The sequence below is a fragment of the Embiotoca jacksoni genome, unplaced genomic scaffold, assembly GCF_022577435.1.
Source record: "Embiotoca jacksoni isolate LCO1_2020_lvr unplaced genomic scaffold, fEmbJac1.0.p SCAF_25, whole genome shotgun sequence".
Classification (NCBI taxonomy): domain Eukaryota; kingdom Metazoa; phylum Chordata; class Actinopteri; family Embiotocidae; genus Embiotoca; species Embiotoca jacksoni.
This window is the reverse complement of record NW_027185376.1, coordinates 495277-520314: the sequence shown is the minus strand read 5'-3', so window position 1 is coordinate 520314 and position 25038 is coordinate 495277. Positions and strand designations below refer to the sequence as shown.

Genomic DNA, 25038 nt, shown 5'->3' with positions numbered 1-25038 from the left:
TTTACACAATTAAAGTTTATATCTAATGATTCTAAGAGTTGACAACTACATTAGTTGCCTCGTGAGGCTGTACTTTGGTCCTTTGAGCACAATGCTAACATTGGCAAGCTAATATGCTCACAATGCCCCAGTGCTAATATGTTCATGTATGACGTTAAACATGTGCTGGCATGCTACTTTTGTTTGTTTGAGATAAACACACAGAGTCAACAGAGGCTGACATTCCTGTCAGCCTCTGTTGACTTGATATGAATTAAGTGCAAGTCAGCAGGCTTCATGTAGGCTGGCTGTGCCCGTCTCCTGCTTACAGCATAAGTCTCCGCAGCGATTAAACTCTGTAAATCCTGATTGCATCAAAGTTCACTCGGCCAACTTTGTTTGAGCTACTGCACTAAAATGAGCTTTATCTAAGTGAAGAGCTTCAAGCTATGGATCAGAGCCATGTTGCTCCCAACATGTCCTCATAGTTATTTCAATACTCTTGAAACACGGTGTATGTATTCCTTAAGATGACATCATCATCATCATCATCATCACTACAGGCATGACATGCTACAGCTTGTTGAAATTCACAGAAAATCAACGGCTGCCAAATAACATGCAAATAATATTTTAAAGTGGATTTTCACTTTAATCATCTCCATTGTGATAATTGGTGAATGAAGCTGCATCATTCACAGAGACTGATCAAAGCAAATCCGATCGCACCTCCTGCACTCATTCAAGAACGACGGCCGCTCCGGTTCACTGCAGCAGATTGTAATGCTCTAAGAAAAAAGGCTGCAGAGTGCAGACAGTCATTAACATTCACTGGAGAGGAAGAGGAGGAGGGAGGAGGAGGTGGTGACACAATGCACCGTGCAAGTTCAAAGAAATACTGTAGCAGACAGGCAAAATTACCCAATCTTAAAGTCCCAACTCCTTGAAGTAATCCAGCCATATGTAACAATAGTAGATGGGCTTGAGGCTGAAGTATAACTATTATGTTTATCTCTGTGTTGAGGCACATTAAGGCCAAATTCAAAAAGGTTGCCAGGAGCCAGAGGGCGTTGTCCTAACCAAAAAAAAATATTGAAAATTGAATGTGTAGCCTCCTCATTTTTACGACCTACTGCGATAATAGCGAGGCCAGTAGCCAGGTGGGAACAGCCATGGTATGAAAGTGTCAGGAAGATTTATCATTCTCATCTGGCAGCCCCTGCACCTTGCAGCGCCACCGGGTCACCTCCCATGACATTACATCCTGGTGCCAGGCTCACGGTGCCCCTTACAGGGCTGTAAAAGGCGGTTTATTAGAAGGCCTCTGGGTCTCATATGGGGATGAAATACTGTTTCCATCCTCCTCTCTTTTAAGAACACCCTTTTGACCACAATAGGATCTCCTCCGTGGATTTGAATTTCCATATTGCTTAATTTAATTCTCTTGTTTTTCCAAATCAATTTTTTATTTCCTATTTTGTCAAGTTTCCCTGAATCCACAAGTAAAACCACTCTCGGAGACGGACGCTACCTGCTCATTACCACAGCGAATGCAGGGTAATTAGCCGTGAAAAGCCCTCAAGTGAAGCTCATAAGTCAGAGATGAGTGAGGAGACGAGAGCACCACAGCTGTAAGAGGAGGTTATTAAATACTCAACTCGGAGGATGATTCTCTTCATTTCAGCTGACAAAATCTACAGTAAGAGGTATTCCCATATTATATCATGTGTACGGTGTCTACCTGCTGGTAAAGCTAGAGGACAAGTGTCACCTTTGAATCACTGACTTTCCGAGTTGCTGTGAATGAGGAGGTGGAGCCGTTCGCCGTCTCGTGGTAAATGTCTCCGGTCGAGCCCACAGCCCAGGCCCTAAGGCTCTAATTGCTTTCCTGCTGTCCTGGGCTGGATGGAGCGCATCATGTGACGCCTCCTCTCCTTCTCCCTCCTCACAGAGCCTCACCCCCTCGACTCTCTCCTCACCCCTTGGCCCCGAGGCTCCGACTCATATGATCCAGCTTACACACAAGGCGAACACGCACGGCCATATGCACGAACGTACATCAGCAGACACCGATCAACTGACGGCGGCCCCTCCACTCTCAGCATGCCAACGGTTTTCAGCGCCGGTCGGGTTACCTCGCATTTTATTTGAATTTTTTTTTTTTTTTTTTTTTTTAAATCCCACCTCGGAGTCCGGGGGATGGAGTGAGGGGGTGAATTAATGATCCGTTCACGATCCCCTAACGTCTCCTCAGACAGGTTTTACTCAGGAAAAACATTTCCTTCTCTCTGGCACTGACCGATAACCCCGTCACATCATGCTGAAAGTGGATACTTACATCCAGCGGCAGAAGCTCGCTGCAGTGGCTTTTCCTCTTAATTAGTTCAGCAATTTCAACAGTGACTGCGCTCATTCCTTTCATCTGTCCCCATAGTTTCTATAGGACAGCATCTTTCCAATTAGCTTAATGAGCTGATGATTTCATTAACTATTAGTTTCATGTACACAGCTGATGACAATACATTCCTCATTCAAGCTCACGGTCAACTAAGCCGCTCTCTATTTCTCATTGGCATGCTACTCTAAAAACCTGCTGAGCACTTAACCAAGCAAAAATCTATGCATTATTTACACATGTAGCCTGTCCCAGACTGCATGTGTGCCAATGAGAGAGCAGCAGTGAGTATGAAGAAGTGAGTAATGAATATTAAATACACAGCAAGTATTGTGATGGCTCGGAGTCCACTGTAACAGGCTGAGTACCGGGACTTAGCTCGGTCTTGAAGTGGCTTAGAGGAAAGCTTTCAGTATCACACTTCCTGTGGCATGCAAATCTGTCATTAACACATTTACTTTCTGCATATTAATAAAGTAACTCTTTAACATTATCGGCCTGGAGGTGGAGGTCCACTTACAGATGTCTCACAGCAGTTTTCTCATTTGAACTCGTTATGGTTTCATTAAAACGCAGAGTGCGTTTGCCGCGTGCACAGCTTCAGAACTCATAGGAAAGGAATAAAGGGAGTGGACTGATTTTCATTCATAACCGTTCTGTAGTGGCAAACCATAAACCCATCATTACTGCCTCTTCTTCTGGAACACTTGTCACAGTTCTACGGGTGAAGTGCAACGCCTCATCTCTGTACACATCACAGCATCGTCCTTGACCTTTAGAAGAGAAAGTGACTGTCTGAAAAATAAAATCTGACTTCATGTAGAACACAAACATTTCTCCCACAAATGTTTAAAATTGGCCTGTTGTGCTACTTAGTACATCAATGAACCCAATGAGAGTAGGCATTAGTTATTATGTAAAGATGTCTCAATGTGACACAAGTAAGCCCGTCACAATTATTACATAATTCCCTAGTCGAGATTATTTGAGTCGACCGCAATCATTTTGCTAAATTATTTCCATTTATCTAAAAAGAAAAAAGGAAAAACAGCTACATGAAACTAACATATGTCATATTTGGATCACTATATTTCCACATACTGAAGTTTTCCACCGCACTTAATGACGATATCCGTTGTTCTGCAATTATTTAAATGGTAAGAGTGGAGAATTAGCGCCACCAGCTGTTTATCACAGTGGTCTCCTTTAATAGTGGAAGCCTGACAACACAGTGTTTTGATTATGCCTTGAATCTGGATTACTGTCGTAGCAAAAATGCATCAATACAAACACTATAAAACCTAATGTCCACTGTCGTGGGAGACATAATATTAGCATGACGCTTATTATAGAAACAACAGCGAGGAGACGGTCAGGGTGGCGATATAGCATGCACTCCAAAAACTCTCAAGGTGGAGTCTGATCTGTACTCTGGTGAGGAAAAGCCTCGTGTCAACTTTCTGACGGTACCGGTGTGGAAGGCAACAAGACAAGTTACCTGTGGATCTGTCCGTTCTTGTGAAGGTACTCCAGGCCCTCCAGCACATCTTTCAACACCGTGGCTATGCTGGCCTCGTCCAGGACGCCCGTCTTGTGTTCGCCTCGCGAGATGATATGCTTGATCACGTCCAGAACAGAGCCTGGAAAGCAAACAAACAAACAAACTTGGTTGATAAAAAGGCCAGACTACTTTGTTGTGATTGTCAACAGTAAGGTCCGAGAGATATGTAGAGACATCCCACAGTCGACCTTTTTATAAATGGCTGTGTAAAATCAAATGTTCCTGGTTTTAACTGGTGATCCTTCTCCTGCATGGATAAAAGTAATCTCAGGCCACTTTATATTATTTGTTAAGCCTTCTCAAAATCAAAACTTATTTTTGAAAACATATACTTCCTGGAGGATAGGCAGACATCCAGTCAAGTTAATGAATGTATAATCTTAGTGTTTGGACAAATTAGATGTGGGTACACACGGACCTTTGTCCCAGTTCCAGTAAAATGGATTTTAATGAATGAAAAAAAGTAATTCTTTATTTGTGTTAAGACAAAGACCTTCCACAGTAAACAGCTCCACGACCTTTAAATTCAGCCACGGCAGAACAAACAAATGATGAAGGCAGAGAAGTCAGAACATTAATTATCATGCAATATAAAGCATGAATCCACCCTTTAAAATGATTTATAATGTGCTATCTTTGATATTTGAAGTCTGAAAGAGAAAACATTTGAGCTTGTAATGTCATTAAGGACATTTTACAGACTTGGTTCATTGACTTTAAATTAGATTTCAGACACACAATTTTTGTTTGAGGTTTTCCATCCACAAGAGCTTCATCTAAAAAGGTTTGATTCAAAACTCGTAATCACAATGTGCCCAGTTAAAATCACCAAGGCTAATGTCAGAGTCACTTCATTATTTGACGTCTATTGAGCAGTTCCAGGATTTGACTCTTGATGACATCATCATCACAGTTTGTCTCTCTGCAATTCAGTTCAACTCAAACTCATAAACGGAGTGTTAAGTACAAACTGGGCAGAAACTTACACTAAAAATAAGTGTGTAGGTTAAAATTTGAGGTTATAAGTCACAATATTGTTTTTGTGTTCACCGAATGGAGAACCAGCGTAGCTCTGTTAACTGGCCAGGCTTCATTAGGGCCAGAGACACAGGTCGCCATGTCTCCCACAGCCTGGCTCCTGCTGCATAAAAGGAGAGCTCTGGCTAAAAAGTCAGACTGCTGTCAGTCTGTGATTTCCTTTGTGCCACTTTCCGCAGAATAAAGAACATCTCTCTGAAAAGAGGTTCAGTATTTGCATTCGGTATGACGGAAAATTGGACAACACTGGTGAATGGGGACAAAGAAGAGAGGCAAAAAGAATGCCACTTGCCTGACAAGCTTTATTGTGCTGCAGTGAGACACCAACACCAGGCTGCCACACTGTCTGTCTATGTCCCTGCCGTCCCCACCCCCCTCCACGTACGCACAAACACGCACACGTACGCGTGCACGTACACACACACACACACACACATATATACGCACACACACACACACACACACACACACCTTCAGCTGCAACAAAAGCAGGAAATGGTCTCTTCAGGGTCCAGAAACTGTTCATGACACAATGCCCGGATTCAAATTGATTTTGTTTTAGCCAGGACTCGGGGTGCAGAGATATTTATTTGCCAAATCATTTCAGGATGTCCTCGCCTGCAGCGCTCTGTCGAGCACACACTGCATTACCCCACGGGGGCCGAGGATGACGGGCCACCTGAGACGAGACGGTATTATTGCAGTCGTAGACACAGCGAGAGGCAGAGTAAGAAAGGAGCGAGGGAAGGATGAGGAGTTCAACGGGTTTCTTCGCGCAGTGACAGAGCACAGCAGTAAATGTGATTCAGCTCTGAGGGAAAGAGACAAAGCTATTCAAAGAGAAGACAGACGAGGAAAAGCGGGAAAAGCATCCTAGATGTGTCTGAGTGTGCAAGATAGCGGGGGTATATGTGAGTGAGTGAGTGAGTGAATTGGCAGGAAGCGAGAGGAGAGTGTAAGAAGAGTGCAGCCTCGCGTCTCTGATGTGACGGCTCTTTGAAGCTCATTGAGAAAAGGCAGCCTGTTTGATTTTTTTTTATTTTTTTTTGCCTCCTCTGTTCCTTCACACGGTTCTCCTCCTTCTCTCAGTGCTTCTGCGCTCGGTCGGATTTTCATCTCCGTGTCTGAGATGGCCGGAGGGAGGAGAGGAAGTGACAAGAAGTGACAGGTATCGACGAGCAAGGCGCTGAGGGAAGCAGGGTGAGTGAACAGAGCCGAGTTCAAATTAGGGCGGAAATGTAGTCCTAATGAGCTCACAAATTAATGTGTGATCACATCAGAAAGTGACCAAGCAGTTAATGTGCAGGACCTTATAGCTCTGCTGAAATGGAAATGAAAAGTTACAGCCGCACTTTATCTTTGCACCATTAAAGAAATAGTTTGACATTTTGAGCAATGTGCCAATTTGCTTTCGTGCCAAGGGTTAGATTGATACTGAAGTCTTTACAGTCGGTATGAAGCTACAGCCTGCTGCCAGCTTACTTAGCTTAGAATATAGACTGAAAACAGGGGTTAACCGCTCGCCTGGGCCCGTCTAAAGGCAACAAAATCTGCCAACCAGCACCACAAAGCTCACATTGCATCTCATTTTAAAGGGTAAAAATAAACATTTCCTTTACAAGGGACAAAGACATACTGTACAAACATGGAAAAGCAAGACAAAACAGTGTATATATACACACACTTTTCCAGACGATACACTGACATGTCTCCATTAAGCGGAGGTGACATGAGGAAAAAGGTCCTGAAGTGCATACAAACAAACAAACAAACACACACACACACACACACACACACACACACACACACACACACACACACACACACACACACACACACACACACACACACACACACACACACACACACCCTGACGCAGGCTTTGGGGGAATCACTAAATGCCAGCCTTGTCAGCCTCTTTCAAATTCATCTGATTGAACTCTTCATGCCTCATTAGGTCGTTTTAGCAACCAACACTGCCCGACAGGTTAACACTCCAAAAGTTTCATTTTGCATGGGAAAGGCAAGAGAAATGACACCTGTTGTCACCGGAGGAAGATGTCATAGAAATCACAGGCCATAAATTAAGTCTTGACAGCGGAGTGCACAGCGGAGGTTGGAGACACTCGGGGGGGAAATGCCAAATCATCGTTTCAGTTGCATGCTGGATTAGACAATTCTTTTCCTTTCTCGGGATTTTGAACAAAAACAGTGACTGTGTAAAAGCCAGGACTTTAAAACTCTGCTAAACTCATCCAGGAACATCACCTCCACAGTCTTTCTGTTCTCCTGGTCAGAGCAGGAGCTCTGAGACCGAGGGAGAGGATGAGAGAGTAAAAGAGGGGGAGGGAGAGGATGGGGAAGTGGACGAAGGAGATGTGAGCTGGTGCCAACTGTGCTAAAGGCCCATGTGGAATGCCAAGTGAAGTTGGAGGAGGACAGTGAGGGTGGGGCATGGGAGGGGCTGCAGCAAGGCATGGGTGGTGCAAAAACACAGTTGCTGTCTCAGGCTGAAGGCAGCCTCTATCAAAACGTTTCATAAGTTACATCACTTTCAAGGGGGAAAAAGTAATATGATACAAAATTGAACAAATGGTAATTTTGCATGTACAATAGAATTTGATTGTCTTGGTTCTGTGAACCTGAAATCACCTTCAAAGCTCCCCGCCAGCATTTTGGCAATAGTTGAGGATTGCATCATGATTTGACAGATCCACTCACTCCAAACTTGACAACTCCTTTTCATATGCTAAATTCAAACCGCCAATAACAGTCTGCCTTCAGCTGGATTCCACTCCGAGTGGCATTGGACTGAGCTCGGCAGCAGCGACGGTGGGGTCGGGGAAAGCTGCACATGAATCTCCTGGGAACACATTCCCGGACGTGCTTTGGCATGACTCATATTCTGTCGCTGTGGGTTTCAGTGGATGTCTCTCCGATGTGAATTCAGTCGATGACACCTTGCGTGGCGCTCTAATGAAACAGTTGTTTGCATGTCACATTTAGAACAGAAATTTCCTGAAAAGCTGTGCGCCTGCAGTGCACCTACTTCCAAACTCGGCTCTACCGGTTCGGATGGATTTGTTAGAGAGAAGATTACTGTAGCTCTACTCATCTGGGTGAACAATAAATGATATATAATCTTCAGTAAAAGATTGTAATGGGACAATATAAGGAGCATCAACGCTAACTTACTGTTAAGAGTTTTTGGCTCAACAATTCAGTGCATAAAAACTAAAGCAAGACCTGAAATGTTAAATGTTAAGAAGTTTTATAAGACTCTATACCCACGGTTGCAATAGTCAAAATGATGTACCACAAAAAAAATGGTATATGCTATTAAAACATTTGTGCCGTGTCATCAGTCAAATTTGTCATTCAGCCAAATGTAAAAAGAGGTGATGCCGACATCTCTGTACTGTATTAACTGTTTTGAATGGGTCTACGGCATGTGAGCGAGTACAAAATTATGTAGTCTAACAGTGCCCTCTGTTATGAATGACATCTGTAGGAATGTGAACCCGCTGGCTCGTCTTTTAACAACTTTCCAAAGGAGAACAACAACAACAAAACAAAAAAAAACTGTTAGTATAAAAAGATGTCGGGGTTCTGTCAGATCAGTTGTCAAGCTGTTATCAGTCGTCAAAAGCAGAAGACACAAAACATGTCTGAGGGTGGAGGCTTTCTTACGCTCCATCGAGCCGGAGGAGCACACAGGAGTTGGCCTTCCTCGGGGCTGGTATGCTCTGCGCTGTGGAGTGATGGTCTATAAACTCGACCTCATTTGAGGTCTGTCTCCATGGCAGACGTCGCCACGGCCATCATTTAATTACGCCGCACAATAAAACGCAACATCAAGGGCCCCTGTTTAACTAGGATAAGGGGGATGAGAGAGGCCATCTTAAGTGGTGTCTGCTCCCGCTGTGAGGCCGGCCGTCTGCTCGAGCGTCGCTTGGCGGGCACGGTGCCCTGGGCGCAGCTGCAACGCGGCTGCCGAGGGGCTCGCGACTCAAGTGTATCCAATGGACCCAGGCATGCCACCTGGGCAGTATCCGTTACAGTGGGACGCTGTTGACACAAGCGGGCTTGAGAGGAACAAGGGGGGGAAAGGGGTGTAAATGTTCTCTGTGTGTGTGTGTGTGTGTATGTGTGTGTATCTGCGTATGTTTATGTGTGTATAATTGAGTGCGTGAGATGGAAAGCAGGATGGAGAGATAAGTGGCCATTTATTTTATTTTTTTTCTTCATCTTTGTGAACAGATGACCATTGCTCTCATCAAGCTGCTGGGTTAAAGGAGCACACTGCTTTTTGCTTGTCAAATATTTGACACAAGTCACCTTCATCTCCAGGTTTGTTCCTCTGAGCTCTAACAGGTCGAGTATAAAAGCTCTTCTCCCTCTCAGGTTGGTGGAGAAAACCAAATACTCGAACTGCTACAATGGTTTAACGATTAATTTTAACATGTTGCTGATGAAAATAAAACTGGACAATGCAATCAAATCCAGATGCACTCTGAGGTTTTCTTCTCCACGGTGGCCTCCTCTTCATGCTCCTCTCACTAGTTAATTGCAGCGCTGCCACATGGGTGCCATGACGCCAGCCTGTGGGCTGTTATTACCTCTGCCCTGTCATTAGCTCCTGCAGTGTGCCAAGTTAAAGCCCGGAAAGAGCTCACAGAGGGACACAATGAGGATCACTGTTGTCATATTCCCCACAATACCAGTTAGCATGACAGGCAGCAAGCAGCCCAGCTCTTCCTACTGGCCCAGTCTCATCATAAAGGGCCATACTAAAAGAATCTTGGACCCCCATAATTTGACTTTAGACGAGCAGGACAAACCCCGTCTCGGACAGTAATTTATTTTTTGTGAGCAAACGATGAGTCTTATTTACTCATCTGTCCGTGATCTTGAGATTCCGGCTGACACGCAGAAGTCGAGGGCAGAGTGCTAAAAGCTGTGATAGATGATGGAGGAGGAATGCCCTTGTAGACATACGGTATCCACTTACCACCACTGAGCAGCTTCATAACCAGCCACAGCTCATCCTTTACCACAAAGGAGGTGTAGTAAGACACGATGTTGGGGTGGTGGCACTGGCTCATGGCCTGAATCTCTTTCTGTGAAACAAAAAAGCATGAAAGAGACAAAATCCAATTAGTCACAACTATATTATACATTTAGCTGTCTGACAGACAACCCCTTGATTTTCCATTGATTTGATAAAGCTGCTGTAATCACTTGTCACATTATCATCTGGTGGGAAATGGATTGAAATTTGTATCAGAGCTAATACATGTTTTTTAACGAGCTGAAGCGGCGCGAAAACAATTATTGTCTTGCTGTGAAAAGGTTTGGAGGCAGTGAGATGAACCACCGAATACGCCGTCCTTTTGATTTCATCCAACCTAAACACAGCCCAGTTCTTAAATAAATAAAAGGTTTGAAAAAAAAAGTAAACCGAACACAGTCCCAATAAATGCCTTTTTCTTCAGTCCTGCAGTTATTCGGGAAATTTAGTGCGATAGATTTAAAATCTTAATGACGTCAGCAGGCAGACGAGAAACAAATTAAGTCAATGTAATATACATCTAAGCGGAAGAAGAGGGGGAAAAAACCCACCATCAATCACCTCTTTATACAGCTTTAGAGCTCTCTTTCTTCGTGTGTGTGTGTGTGTGTGTGTGTGTGTGTGTGTGTGTGTGTGTGTGTGTGTGCGTGTGCGTGTGCGTGTGCGCTTGGAAAGCAGGGGAGCTGAGGTAATGCTGGCACAGAGGTCTAATCCATCACTTCAGCACCCGACCCAAACTCAGTTGAGGATAGACAAGCTTCCTGACTGAAAGAAAATGGAGCTGACTTCGTGAGGTGGGACCGCTGATCCACCGAGGTTTGGAATTTGGACGAATGATTGAACCTATGGCACCAGATCCACGATGACATCCTTCTCATAAACCACATTTGTACTTGTTGCAATCACAAAAGATTTACTGCTGAAGACGTAACTGAGGAATAATACTGTCATTAAGTTGTTCGGTTATCAATAAAAGCTCTAACTGATATTTCGTCATTTTTTGCTACACAAAACGGTATAATACAATCCAAATGCTCAGATTAAGATAAAACAATTACAATAGCTAATTGGTAGAAAACTATTGCCTTTAAAAAGTTTTTAAGCAAAATTACTCAATACATGGAGTTTTTAACTCTTCAAGTGTGAGAATTTGCTGTTTTGTTAAACTGAACTACCAGAGTATACTGAATATGTTTGGATTTTGGACAGCTGGTTGGACAAAACAATCAATCTGAAGACATCACATTGGGCTCTGAAACAATACTTTTTCTTTTTTTTAATATTTCCTGATTATTTTAATCTGGCAGATTAACCAGAAATTACATTACATTAGTGACTGCAGTGTAGCAGCTGTTGTCTAAACATGAAGGACATTCCTGCTCTGCACCACTACTGGATGACATTAAATGTTACTACACAGATTCAGATTATCTCTTGCAATAGAACCATTTAATGTCAAGATTTTTTTTTATATTTAAAAGGAACAATGTGAGGAAATAAATGATTTCTTATTACACGCACAGGCACAAGAAAACTTTGACGACAACTTAATCTTTATGTGTCAAGGAAGTAGTTTAATGTACAAGGTTGTGTATACATGTCGCCCCTTTATAGGTTTTATCATTGTAGATGGAGCTAAATGAGTCTTTCCCAACTTGTCCCCGCCTTTGAGCAAAGCTATACTGAACATGTCCAAAGTCCTAGAGGTGCAATCATTGTCAACCTTCGAAACTGATTGTGGATTTTAACTTAAGTGACCACACTTTCCCAAATTTCAGAGGGATATTTAATACAGCTATTTAATTTTTTTTTGGACATGACAGGTGCACCACGAGGCACGAGGTCCAAAAAGAAACCTTAACACTCAAGCAGCTAAAGACTTCTGTTAAATTCATCAATCAATAGATGCTTGGAACTAAGCAATCAAAGTCAGATAGGCCATCAGCATAAATGCTTAGTTTACACAATGTGCATTAGCAGCAGCAAGGGTCTGCTGCACAGTCATCACTTCTGGAGCCTGAGGACTTCAGCCGATGTGTTTAGATGGCATTTGACGAAAGTTGGATAACAAACATGAACGGACTCATAATAAGGGTGGATACAGACTGTGCATGAAACGGAGTCATTGGACCAGGGCAGGTGCAGACATGTTTAAATGCACACAGGCCTGTAGGAGGCAACAGCACTGAGGAGTGTCAATCAACAAACAAGGAGAGTCTCCGAAATCTTCAGAGTAAAACGTTGCATTCTTGCAGATTGACCTGCAACAATCTGTTGGCCAACAGGTGAGCCCACAAACCAGTCTGCTTCTGAGCTTAACCTCTTGTTGATCATCAAGCAGTGGAATAACAAGTAGCGAGTGATGTGGGTTGTCTGTCTCTGGATACGACAAAGAGAATAATAATGATATAGCCTGTTGGCTGCAAACTGGCTTCAGAGGAAGACCCCCTCCCCCCTCCCTCGCGGTTCTCAGCCCACTGAAGAGGCAGGTCACCGCAGCTTTGTGGGCCAGGGTAACCCCAGAAAAAAAAAAACAATGGGATAACAGAGGATATCGTGCTCTGGCAGTTGGCAGGTTTTCCCCATCTTTTCCAGCAGACAATGCGAGAATGAGAGGGACTCTTTGTTGTGAGGATTAGGTCACTGTAAACCTATGCCGCCGCAACGGTCCTGGAAATGTTCTCATCACTCGTAAACCGTTCCAACTGCTTCGAATGCTGTAACCTTTGATTTGTGATGACATTTTTCCTCTCTGGAAATATTTTAGATATATCAGATGACAGGAAAAAATAAAAACATTTCTGAACATATTAAAAGGTACGTCATGCATGTACAGCTCCTGATTGAACGACAGCACATTGAATTTTCTAAAAGTCAACCACAGGTGTTATATTTTGAAAAACAAGATTTGAAACTGACCACCAGATGTTTGGTGAATATCTAAAATGGATTTGCTAGACTTTTTGTAGACTGATTTATTCAGCTTCAAATGGTAAAAAAAAAAAAAAGAAAAGAAAAGTAAATCACTTTTTCTTTGAAGGTGTTGCGATGACCTCATACAAACACACAGCAGTTCGGAGCAGGTTTATTCAGTGAATCTAACCTGCGAACCACAGCAGACACACCTCGCTGCCACAAAGCCATCTGCTCCACCAACGGTTTCACTATTCCCCGATTACATTTTGGATTTGATAAACAAGTCATTGGGGACATCAGAAGAAGTGTTTTAATAACATGTGTTGGCCATTATTGTCAAATAAATAGAGATAATGACCATCTGTGTTATATTAATACGCTGCATACCATTAGCATCATATATTTCTCCCTTGACACTGTTTTTGCACAGACTGGAACTTTATCATCGATCAGAAGGGATGAGAATAAAAAGACTGATACAAACTTTACAGTCAATTTGTATTATTCTACCTTTGTATTGTTAATACATTATTGAATTAACTCCATTTAACACCAAATTAACCACTGTGAGAAGCAGCAGAGTTAAATGATATGTTCCTAAACTGTTAATATTTAATCCATAATATATATATAATATATACCCATTAAACAATACAAGGTTTAAATACGTTCTCTTACTTTTAAGTGTAAACCTTTGATATGATAAGTTAACTTCCCTAAAGTCAAAATATGGCTTAACTCCGTCTTTATTTGTGGAGGACCAGCAGGCAGAGTGGACCGAAAATTCAGATCAATATCAGCCTCAGACTGCCACTTCATTCCTATCTAATAAAACTGTCTTTCTGTCCATAATTGAAATCACACAGTCAGTAGCTTTTCGCTGATATTGCACTGATATTGCATGCCATCCCAGAATAATTTTTTTGTAGCTATTACGTGAGTAAAACGGGGAAACAAGACTCTTTTAAATGTCACTGTGACATGAGTGATGCTGACTAATTTCATAAAAAAAAAAGAACTGAAATCCCATCTTGTGATGAGCCTAAAAATGTACAGTGATGAACACTAAATCCTTTCATTCAGTTTAGTCAATCAAATAAGTAAAGATTTTTACAGGAAATAGACCGGTCCGTGCCAATTGTATTTTCCTATATTAGTTCTGATCTATTCAGTATTTGGCGTGTCCGAGGACCTTGAAACTGAGCAAAAAAAATAAACGACCTATTGTCCCAAACTGAATACAGTGCTGGGTCACAAACTGGTGCCACAGAATCACACTGATGGCAGACACACAGAGAAGCCACTATAGAAGCAATGTTGCGTCACTATCAGTTACTCAGAGCCTCACACAGTGACTCAATCACACTGCAGCACGCACACATACACACGAATACCTTCCAAGAAATAAAGAAGCTGCCAGTCTGCAAATTACAGCAAAATGTTCTAGAGTGTGATCTTGATGCCTTCTAGTACACGATTGTCTGCGATTCAGACTTCCTGAGTAACACACATCTATTTTTACCTCTGCACTCTCAATGTCTGTCTTGTATCACTGTGAGTTGGAAGTATTTGAACATCTTTTGAAGACAAAAACAGCTAGTCACATTTTATCTGAAGTATTGATAACATTTTCCTCACGAGTTTAAGTAAATAACCAAAAGCTGGAAAAATTGTTGCAAGGAGTGATTCCAGCCGCCTCCTAATCGTCTGTTCCAGTCTAAGTCAATCGAAAGCACCTGTCCATTGACTTCTCTGCCTGAAATAACTACAGCATACCACTGCAAATGGAGACACTGGGAGCTGACAAATTATTGCTTTTCTGACATCAAGAATTCCTCATTTGTGGTTGAAGACATGCAGGCTCCTTTAAAACCTGTCGCATCCTACTTGAAAGCTGCTGTTTCAGAGAGACAATCTGGGTTCAATTTAATGCTTCCTCGACATTTAACCGGGCACCCAGCAGGCTGTAGAATTGGGGGATGGGGGGTTTGGGAGGGGGGGACACGACCATAGGCAGGAAATCCGATCTAGCTGTATTCCATGTGACCGCCTGCTCCGAGAATCCGGGAGCTACATTCCCCTGATTCATCCTCCAGAATTTGGGGGTGGGGAAGGGCTCCTTCTCGGTTTTGTATTGCCAATGAGTAGTGAGCAACCTGCCAGTAATCTCTAGTCGTGATCCTCCATGCACACATATAGGCTTACACAATATTTATTTCCCACAGGTTACTTTCACAGACTTTTGGATGGAAAAATACATCAATTTAGTTCCTAGATTGTGTCCAAGCCAAGTAATGTGACATATTTCCTCAGCTATCAAAAAGACCTGTTTTGAAGACAAAACTGTTGAGTGAACCTTGTTCCTGTTCAAAAGTAACCCATGATGCTTTGACAGATCCATGTGACAAACTCCTTTTCATCAGCAAAGCCAGAACAAGATCCACGATGGAGCAGCTGATCATTTCTGTGAAGGAACTCGATATAAACCTTCCACCTCTTGAGCTAAATTGAAAGCCACACGTCATAAAGTAAATGGCCGGGGCAGCAGCGCAACATTGTATTGAGGGTATAAAGACACAATACAGCCTTCGGAAAGATATCCCACGGTGGCCTAATAGTTTCCTGGCAGTAAGTGGCGTCCTCCTTCAGAGAACAAGCAGAATAGTGTTTGAAGTGACAGGGATGATTGGAGGAGGGTTCGGAGAAAACGGGTAATGAAAAGCAGAGGTGGAAGTAACTCCGTCCACATGCGCAGACCACAGAGACAAAGCCTTAAATGACATCTTGTTGATGTGAAGTAACAAGGTCACTGACGTCTTTAATCCAATACGCCTTTACTTCGCAGTATTGTGTCTTACCAGGAGCTCGTCCATACTCGTCTGGCACTTCTCGAGGTTGATGCGTTTGATGGCCACCTTCTCCTTGCGTGGTAAACAGTAGGCCGCTTGAACCACTGCGGTGGCCCCACTGCCTGAAACAGACAGGACAACAACATATTATCACCTTCATTAGTCATCCATTTTCTACTACCTCTAGAGTTGGGTCGCGATGACAACAAGGCAGTGTGTGGGTTTAGTGTGGAATACGGTGTTTCCTACAAGTTGGATGTGCCCTGTAAACCTCCGACAAAAGGTGCCCGGGGGGCATCCTAATCAAATATCCAAACCAACTCAACTGTCTCCTTTTCATGCGAAGGAGCAGCGACACGACATTGAGCTCCCTCCGGATGTCTGAACTCCTTCCCTTGTCTCTAAAAAGGTGAGTCAGACCACCCTACGGAGGAAACTCATTCTGCCTGCTTGTATTTGTGATCTCATTCTTTCTGTCACTACCCAGAGATCACGACAACAGGTGAGGGTTGAACCGTAGGTCAGTTAAGTCAAAAGGTTGCCTTCCACCTCAGTTGATAATCAGATTTATCCTTCAAAGTAATATTAATCAATACAAGAGCATCTGTGCTGTTGTGCACCTCAACTCTGACACATGTACTGCACATTGATTTCAGGTTATATTTGGGCTGTCCAGGTGCCTTTTCATTTCTATGCCCCATCCCTACAACCCTATCTAGATCTAGAATTGATGGCTACTGTATGATAATGAACTTTAATCCATCACCTCAAAATCCTCCCGAGTTCAAGAAGGTTAAACCGAGTTCTGCTCTGACAGCTCATCCGATTTCTCTTTGTACAGCTTAACTGAGCGTTCATCAATTATGAATCGGATTTCCCAAATCCTACCTAATGAAGCAGGCCTGATCGCGGCCGGTGACTCTGCTAAATCAAGCACATCCCCGGGAGGCTTCAGTAGCAGGCTCGTGTCGGATAAGAACAAGTCCTAATGCTGTTTATAAGTTTTTTTTTTTTTTTTTTTTTTATTTTATTTTATTTTATTTATACTGTTGGCATTTTATTCACAGGTCACTGAAAAGTGGCAGTTATTCCTCTCAGCTGCAGACACCACAATCTGCATGACAGTTGGGGTGGGAATCACTGGAGGTCCAAAACACAGTGTCGTCACGATATTTAAATGACAATATGATATCATAGCGATTTGAAACATTTCGCGATATGCTAAATACAGCGATAACATATATTGTGACTCAGTACCTTTTTTCAACTCCAACTTCTGTCCCAAAGGAAAACTTTGTCAACATTGCTTTATTTGATAAAGATTACGTTTTTCGTCTTCTCTTCTCACTTCAATCATTTCTATTGCAGCAACATGGGAATGTCAAGTACACAGACTGACCAACACTTTCAGAAAAAACATGCCATACATGTTAAAGGCACCCAACAAATGTATTATTTATATAATAAAAATATCAATACCTGGCATTGGTGTGTCGATACAATATTGCCTAAACAAATTATGGCAATATTGTGACATTATGCTGTATCAATTTTTTTCCAGCATCCCCACATGACAGTAGCTCTAAAACAAGGAAGATTCAAGGATTCGAAAACTCTAGTAATACAGTTTGTGTAGTGAAATGCAAAGTGGAGTTTACTTTTTTACAGATTACGCCACAAGACTGGATTCAAAAATAGGAATAATTTTTTTTTTTTTTAAAGACGAAACATAAACAACAATACAGAAAAACTATAGACTGTAATGCAATCAAATATCATGCATTAGCTCTCAACACTCGCTGTTCAGTAAGTATATATTTGTGCATTTTATGAACTTTTTGAGACCTGGAAACTTGAAATCAGCATATTGTTCCATGCTTTAAGACTTTGCAGATCAGTGCAGCGATGGATCATAGCAACAGGGCAAAATCTATGCAAATTGTTAACTACTACTTTGATGTACAAGCAAGCAAAACGTTGATTACAATCTAATTAAAACTTCCAGTAAATCCTACGAGAGTGGGCTGATCTTTATTTTGACTAACATGTCATAGTTGGAGTAAAAGCTTGTAAAAATCCTCTCGAGGAGAGCTACGCCTGTTGTTCCTGCATCGTGTGAGGTCATTTCACTGCCCCCTCTTTGCTCTTATGAACGCACGCACACACAAGGCTGTTTCCCCCAGATCTCTGGTGTATATGTGACTCTGAGCAATGGGAGCACATTCTCCTCTGCCAACAGCCTTTGGTGAGTAAGAGAGTGAGCGGTGAATTGGTCCAGCCGCTCCAGTATGCTTTTCCTAACCTCTCGTGCCCTCGTCGAAGCTATGTCCAAATATCAACAAAGTGCTCATTGTTAGGAGTTTTCAGTGAGTGTATGGAGTTTTTTTTAGTTTTTTTTTAAAAAGGGTATATTAAAAAGGGGGGGGGGGGGGGGGAAACAGTTCCCTGAATTTAATGAAAAAGTAAAGCTGTCCCTAAAGACGTGACCAGTTTTTATCCAAATGTTTAGATTCAACGGAATTATTACTTCAGGCTATATGAAAGAAAATGAGCAAAAATAGCAAAAATCGATTTAACATAACAGACTGAGATTAAAAACAAGTTTTTTCCTCACTCAAATAATTCAATTAAATTGCCATTTCCGAGGAATGTTTTGTAATTGACAGACAGTTAAGTATTTTTTTCTTTATCATCCTGAATACACGGTATGGGGAAAAACTAGTTTCTAGTGGGTGAGCGCCCTCTATTTACTGGTCACCTCTGATAATGAGTACCCAGCCTCGCTCAACTCTCCAGCAACCAAGTAATCATGGATCCCCACCACCACCACCACCAATATACCAAACAAATCTCTGGAGACTGGCCAGTGACGGAGAGCTCAGCGCCTGGCAGAACCACAGACGGACAGTTTTCCCTGTAAACAGAGTGTAAATTCCTCCACACAAACAAACAGCCAGTCGTTAGGGGTGGCTGGTCACGCTGGAAAGGATGCACATGTGTGTTTGCACGTGTGTTTGCACATGTGTGCATGCATTTGGGACCTTGAGTTAATATAGACCTGATGCTCTTTGATATGCTACTTCCAATCTTAGCACACGGTTATTCAAAGAGGTCACTTCTCTCCTATTTGTATCCAATTACAGGACTATTCAATACCAGGCCTTTAAGGTCCAAACCAAAGCTGTATACCAAGTAATTACACGATAATACTAATTTTTTTTAACCAAAGTAGCGGGAATGTATTTTCTGAGCAAGAATTTACACGTTATCATGATGGATTATAAATGGGAGACATAAGTCACTAAAACATCTGATCACCGACGTTCTCACAGACAAAACATCACCAACCTCTCCATCTGAATGAGAGGAAGCACACAAAAGAGCCATACTAACAAAGGCAAGCACTGCAGCACTGCCAGGGCTTTGAAGAACTCAGGCCAGCATCTAATCTGCTGAGCAGTCTGGCACGACATTAAGGCTGCATATAAAGCAGAAGTTCTTCTTCCTCTTTTTATTGTAAATGAATTAATAAACGAATGAGTCAACTAAATTCACTGTCAAACCGCACAAATTACAATAAATACTTCCAAGTACTTGCGTCGATATTTTCTACTTGCGGATGTACGACAACAAGACGTTGCTTGTTTTGGAAGCGGCTGACTAAATTAAATGTTGATATTAAGTTACCTCATTAGGGCAAAACCAAATGAAGACAATGCAGCTGCGCACTTTTGGGTTCGCTGACTTCCATCCAAGTTTATGCAGCTGTTCCTTTCTTCCTTTTGTGTCAGAAGAAAAGCCAAAAATACCCCAAAACATCAAAAGAAACCGTGTAAAAGAAATAAGAAATTCGAGGCAGATATTGTTTAGATAATTCTTCTTTGTTTCCATGACTTATTATCTTTAATTATCCCCACTATTAGTCAAAAACTAGTACTGATCTGTAAAAGTTTCACAAGTAGTAACGCCTCCATTTACTCACTGTCTGAAATGAACTAAATTGAAGTTTCAAATTAGTGTTCAAATGTTACATTTGTCATTTGTTCTCACATTTAGCGCAACAACCAGTTACAGGTCTAGAAGTAAAGGTGCAGAAAAAGTTGGTGTGAAACAACTCGATCATTTCTGCAGGAGAAACATTGACAAAACAATCATGATCTTTGTTAAAAAAAAAAAAAAAAAAAAGCAGCCAGTGTTTTCTGTAAGCATGTTTCCTCAAAACAAATCAAGTCTGGCATGAGAACCATTGTGAGCATTATACTAAAAACCTGGCAATGTGTGAATGGGACATAAAAGACTGGAGATCTCGCTTCACAATGGACTTCACCATTTACGTAAGCCTAAACACTCTCGTGAGGGCTTAACCCGAAAGCTAACATGTTTGCTCTTTTGGGAGTCGACCCTCTCAGTGTGGGATGTTTGCATTCCCCGTATTCTGCTGCTTTTCCACGAAGTCTATTACAAAAGCAAACGGCACAAAACCACAAAGGAATAGTAAGCAGAATAATGGGCTTAGGACACAGACAAAGACAATGCATTACAAATAATTAAAATGAATAAAGCAGCTCAAAGACCGTCAAAATACCAACAGGCAATTTAACTCTTTTAATTTGCAGTCTGTGATGTTTTTATGGCTTCTTGTTGTTGCCAGTATCTATGTATTGTTTGGATTTGGGTACTGTGTGTTCTATAGGCCAGATGTGCCTTCAGCTATTGTTATTCGTTTTTAAGCATTGGTTTCCCTGTGGACTGTTTACTCATGTGACTTGGTCTAAAAAAAAAATACAAAAAAATAAAATGATACCTCACATTATGAGCCAACATTTGCTGAATGAAAAGATGACACAAATTAAACAAGGGCCTGAGACACAGCCTTCACTGTTCTGGTTCATTATTTTAAACTACAAAAAAGTGCAGTGAACCCAGAGTAATATCTTATCAGATTAGCTTGGTCTTGAATTAGCTTTTTACTGGAGCGGGTCACTATGCGAGGCCTGTCTCAATGTCCTCCTTCATGAGCTACGACCAGCAGTGTGGCCGCAGCTCTCGGTTTGCCTTTCCTGCCCTCACCGGGCCAGTTTAGCGCCTGACGTCAGTTGTCTTTCATTACGTTTCCTCTGCATACCTGGTTGACATTCCGCACGTTACTTAAAGGTGCAATGAGAAATGTCACACCTGACTATCAACCACACCAGCAGCACCCACTGATTCTTAGTGCGAATCCCTCGACGGGCCGGGATGCAATAGTCTAAAAAAACTTATTGGAAACCAAGTTGGAATGTCTGCCGCTTGTTGTTGTGATGATGTTTTCTAAAAACCATCTGAAGGACAGAGAGAAACACTGGGAGGAAACATGGTTGCCGGTGGATACAAACAGTGGGAGCAAGAAAGTTTCCAGTCCAGATTTGCCAACGCCAAGGATCCAAAGTATGATCCAAGACCGGAGAAAGAGCTGCGCTATTTTCCTATAGGCTCCGTCCAGTATGACCCAATGCTGAGTGAGGTGAACAGAGTGGGTGTGAACCATGTAATAACAAGCCCTCTTTCCCTGGGGAAGTTACCAAAACAATAGGATGTGCTGGGCATGCAGAGCCATCCTCAATAAACCAGTCTTCCAACTGAGCAGGAGAGCTGTAGGTAGCATCTCCCGGGAATGAAACAGTTTGTACAGTATCTACTCAGTTTCTGTTAAAGCAGGGAGCAGAGGTGGGTTTAGGTCTGGGAGCCGGGCTTGTTCTTATCTGCAGTAGCAATACAGCTCTACTAACCTGTTCCGGTATTAAATGCTGCAAGAAGAGTTGAAACAATCGGCCCGTTTATGGATTAGTCCATCAACAGTTAATACTTAAGGTATTTATTTTTTTTTTTAAAGAAAATAGGTCAAATACTTCCTGTTTTCAGCTTTGTAACTGTGCAAATCTTCCGCTTTGCTCTGATTTAAGTGATTAACTGAGTATCTACAGGTTTTGATGTGTTGATTGGACCAAATAAGTGGTTTGATGCCATAAACTTCAGATTTGATTTCTGTAAAAAAAAAAAAAAAAAAAATAATAATTACATTTTACATAAAAAAAAATAATGAATCAAGAAAATAACCAGCAGGTTATTTGACAATAATGTGTGACCTTAGGTAACACTGAAGGCAAGGCTGGATGATGCCCCGTCTACATGTAGGATAAGGAAGTGTTCCAATACTTAATTTCATTATCAACTGAACAACACACAGGATATAAAAAAAAAAGAAAAGTTTGCCTTTTTAACCAATCACCGTTCTGGTAACTGGCTCAAAAAGAGGAAATTGAAGCATCTCATCTACCTTAAATTCAACTTTTAAGACGGAGAGAGAAAGCTCCACCGGACTGCTGGAGAGGTTTATTCTGAGCAGAAGCAGATGTGGAAACAGGAGCAGTTTTCTTGTTTAATGTGTGTTCACAGGGAGCTCGAGGACAGAGCCTCACACAGACGGTTGTGCTAATTCAGATGATATACAAGATGAACCAGCTCCTTCAGATTCAGGGAACACAACTTCTAAATCAACTTCGGGTGATTTAGAAAAACGAGCGGAAGAAACTGGGCTAACTGCACAATTCATTTTCTATAAGCCAACTTGATAATCGGGATCCTTCGCCCTAAACCCGAGGAAAGCAAGCATTCTGCTGTTCCAGCCTAAAATAGTCTCACTAGTTTCAAACCTTGGTGTATGCAAAATTGTCACAGAACAGGTTTCTATACCAGGGGGGGGGCTTTACTTCTGTATTCATGCTAAATTGCAGGGTGTAATCGTGTGCCGTGCTCCTTTTCACAGATTCCAAGAAACTGAAGGGAAATGTAGAAATGCGTTCAGGCGCTTTTAAAAATATACAAAAAGACTGATTTAAGGCCTGCAAAATGGACCCTCTATAAACACACAGATTCCCAGTAGAGGAAGCTCGCACTGCTCGGGTAAAGCAAACCAGAGGCACAAACCAAGTCATTTGAGAGAACAATACTTTACTTATATATGTTGCACGCCCCCCCCCCCCCCCCCCCCTGTATTCTCGTTCTCCCTCCTCAACAAAGTCAGCCACAGGTAGGAGGACGGGTCAGCTTATTTGTGGGGTGGTGGGACATTTTCAGAGCTTCACAAGTGAAAAGGCTGTCGATCCTCAGACGAGCCGACCTGCGAGGCATCCTCGAGGCCGAAGCGAGCTTTGACACCGCACAGCAAAAGGTGCAAATATGCCTCCTTGTCACACTGGAAGGTTTGACAGAGAAATGTAAACAGTTTGTAGCGTACCATTAGACAAACAGCAGACCAGGCTGCACAAAGCATCATTGATGATCTCATCCAACAGATTGTTAAATTATTTTTTCGAGATTTCTGGAGGTTAGAAGCCCCATAATACAGATTAATCCTCTCATAAGAGCTCTGGCATAACTGGATTGAGTCAGGCAGTAAATTGCCCTCCAAAAAAAAAAAAATATATATATATATATATAGGTAAAAAGGTCTGATGAAGGTCCTTTACAAGGATGTCCAGTGCATTTAAACGAGAGATGGGCGTGAACGCAGACAGTCACGGTACAAGTTTCAGTCTATGGGCTGATACTTTGGTTTAGTCTTTGCAATGCAGTGTCTGCCCCCAAATAAAAAAAACATTAAAAAAAAGATAACTTTGAAAATGTGCTATTTGTAATGCCTTTTCTGTTTGAACAATATTGTGCAGACCGGGTCTGGACGACAGACACGGGCTCAAAAATGATACGCCCTCTAACTGGACTTCTCTCAGGAAAGTATCAAGCAAGCTTTTTCACGTTGAAAGACCGGCTCATCGATGAAAGCAGTTATTTATTTATTTATTTTATTTTTTTCTTCCAGCAAATAGTCAGAGCCTGACTAGACAGTAACGGTACGACGCTCGTTTACAATGTCGGCGTAGCCCCGACGGACGGGGTGACCGCTCTCAATGGAAGCATCCCACTTCCAAGTCACAACACCGCCCGGCTGGGATTGCCAAGCTACCCAAACGCGACTAACTCAACCCAGCTCAGGAGAAAAGAGGATGCCTCCTGCTCGGTTTTAAAAAAAAAAAAAAATTATAGACTTGAAAGATAACAGCTTCGGTTCGCCATCTTTTAGTGAGCTAACGGTAGAAATCCACAAACTGTCGGTTAACACATACGTTGAGCTAACAAAGCAGAAGACCACATACCTATCACCTCGTGTAGCTCGTAATCATCTTTGTTGATGGACCAGGGTTGGGAGCTCAGGTCCTCCGACATGGCTGAGGAAATCTGACGAGGCGCGTACTATCTGTAGAGAGGCGGTCACTCCAAAGACTGCGCGGAAAAAGAAGTCAAAGTAATCCAAAGAGGACCAACAAGGGCGACACTTCCCCTTCTTTGCGAATCCTGCAGCACTCCTGTCATTCCCAAAGTTTGACACCAGCGTAGCAGCCCCGCCTACCGCATTCCTGCTGAGCAAATGCGGCCCTTCCTGGCGGCCATATTGAGTGTACCGCGTGGGCCGCGCTGAGCGATCGGGTTGGTGGCCGATTGGACCGAGCTGTAGCTGTGCTAAGCAGCTACGCCTATTCTAAATATGACCTACAGAGAACTTTTGGCTATCTGTTTTATACATAATTACGCCTCCATCCTTTACGTTTTACTTATAAATCTGTAAAACAAGCAGAATCAAGCCCAGGATTTCCGCCACACATTTAATGGCGTGCTTGTGGGTCTCACGCCTTTTTTTTTTTGCCCCGGAGGAAACCTCGCAGGCGTAGATTCTTCTCTTCTGCACACAACCCAGATCTTTTATGCTCAGATTAACACAACGCAGTCTTACTCCTTCCCAATTTAGAATAATTTGACAGATACAGTGTGCGTTGTTCTCTAACAGCTAAGAAAGCGCTACCTGACAGGCTAAAATCAGGGCATCACTCAGACCCACTCTCTGTGAAAGAGGCGTTTCTCCAGGAACATCTTGTCCTCTGATTGGACAATCACACGTACGCTGAACTGTGATTGGACGCTCACACGTTTTCTGTAAACTGCACTCGGCCATAGCTCTTCTTCCAGCATTACATTAGTGAGACCTCTGGTGGTGCCGTTTGTAACATGCAGGACTTACACAATCACGGCACATGTGGGTGAACTGCAAGATATGTTGCGCTTTCACGACAAAACATGCTTTTTAAATTAAAAAAATATATATATTGCCCATGAAAACTATACACCGTTCATTTTT

At 42.4% G+C, this 25038-nt stretch overlaps 1 protein-coding gene across 2 annotated transcripts in view; it reads right to left on the bottom strand.

Annotated features, from left to right (window-relative positions):
* The window catches only part of oxsr1b (oxidative stress responsive kinase 1b), a 37740-nt gene extending 13523 nt beyond the window's left edge, over positions 1-24217 (bottom strand). For both annotated transcript variants that reach the window (XM_069159440.1, XM_069159441.1), the window contains exons 1-4: positions 24002-24217; positions 15819-15931; positions 9985-10093; positions 3873-4014 (exon numbers count right to left, since the gene is read on the bottom strand). In XM_069159440.1, coding sequence (XP_069015541.1) covers positions 3873-4014; positions 9985-10093; positions 15819-15931; positions 24002-24071 — 434 coding nt within the window. In that variant the 5' untranslated portion in view covers positions 24072-24217. The remainder of the gene's footprint in view (positions 1-3872; positions 4015-9984; positions 10094-15818; positions 15932-24001) is intronic.
* Between the last annotated feature and the right edge of the window lie 821 nt (positions 24218-25038).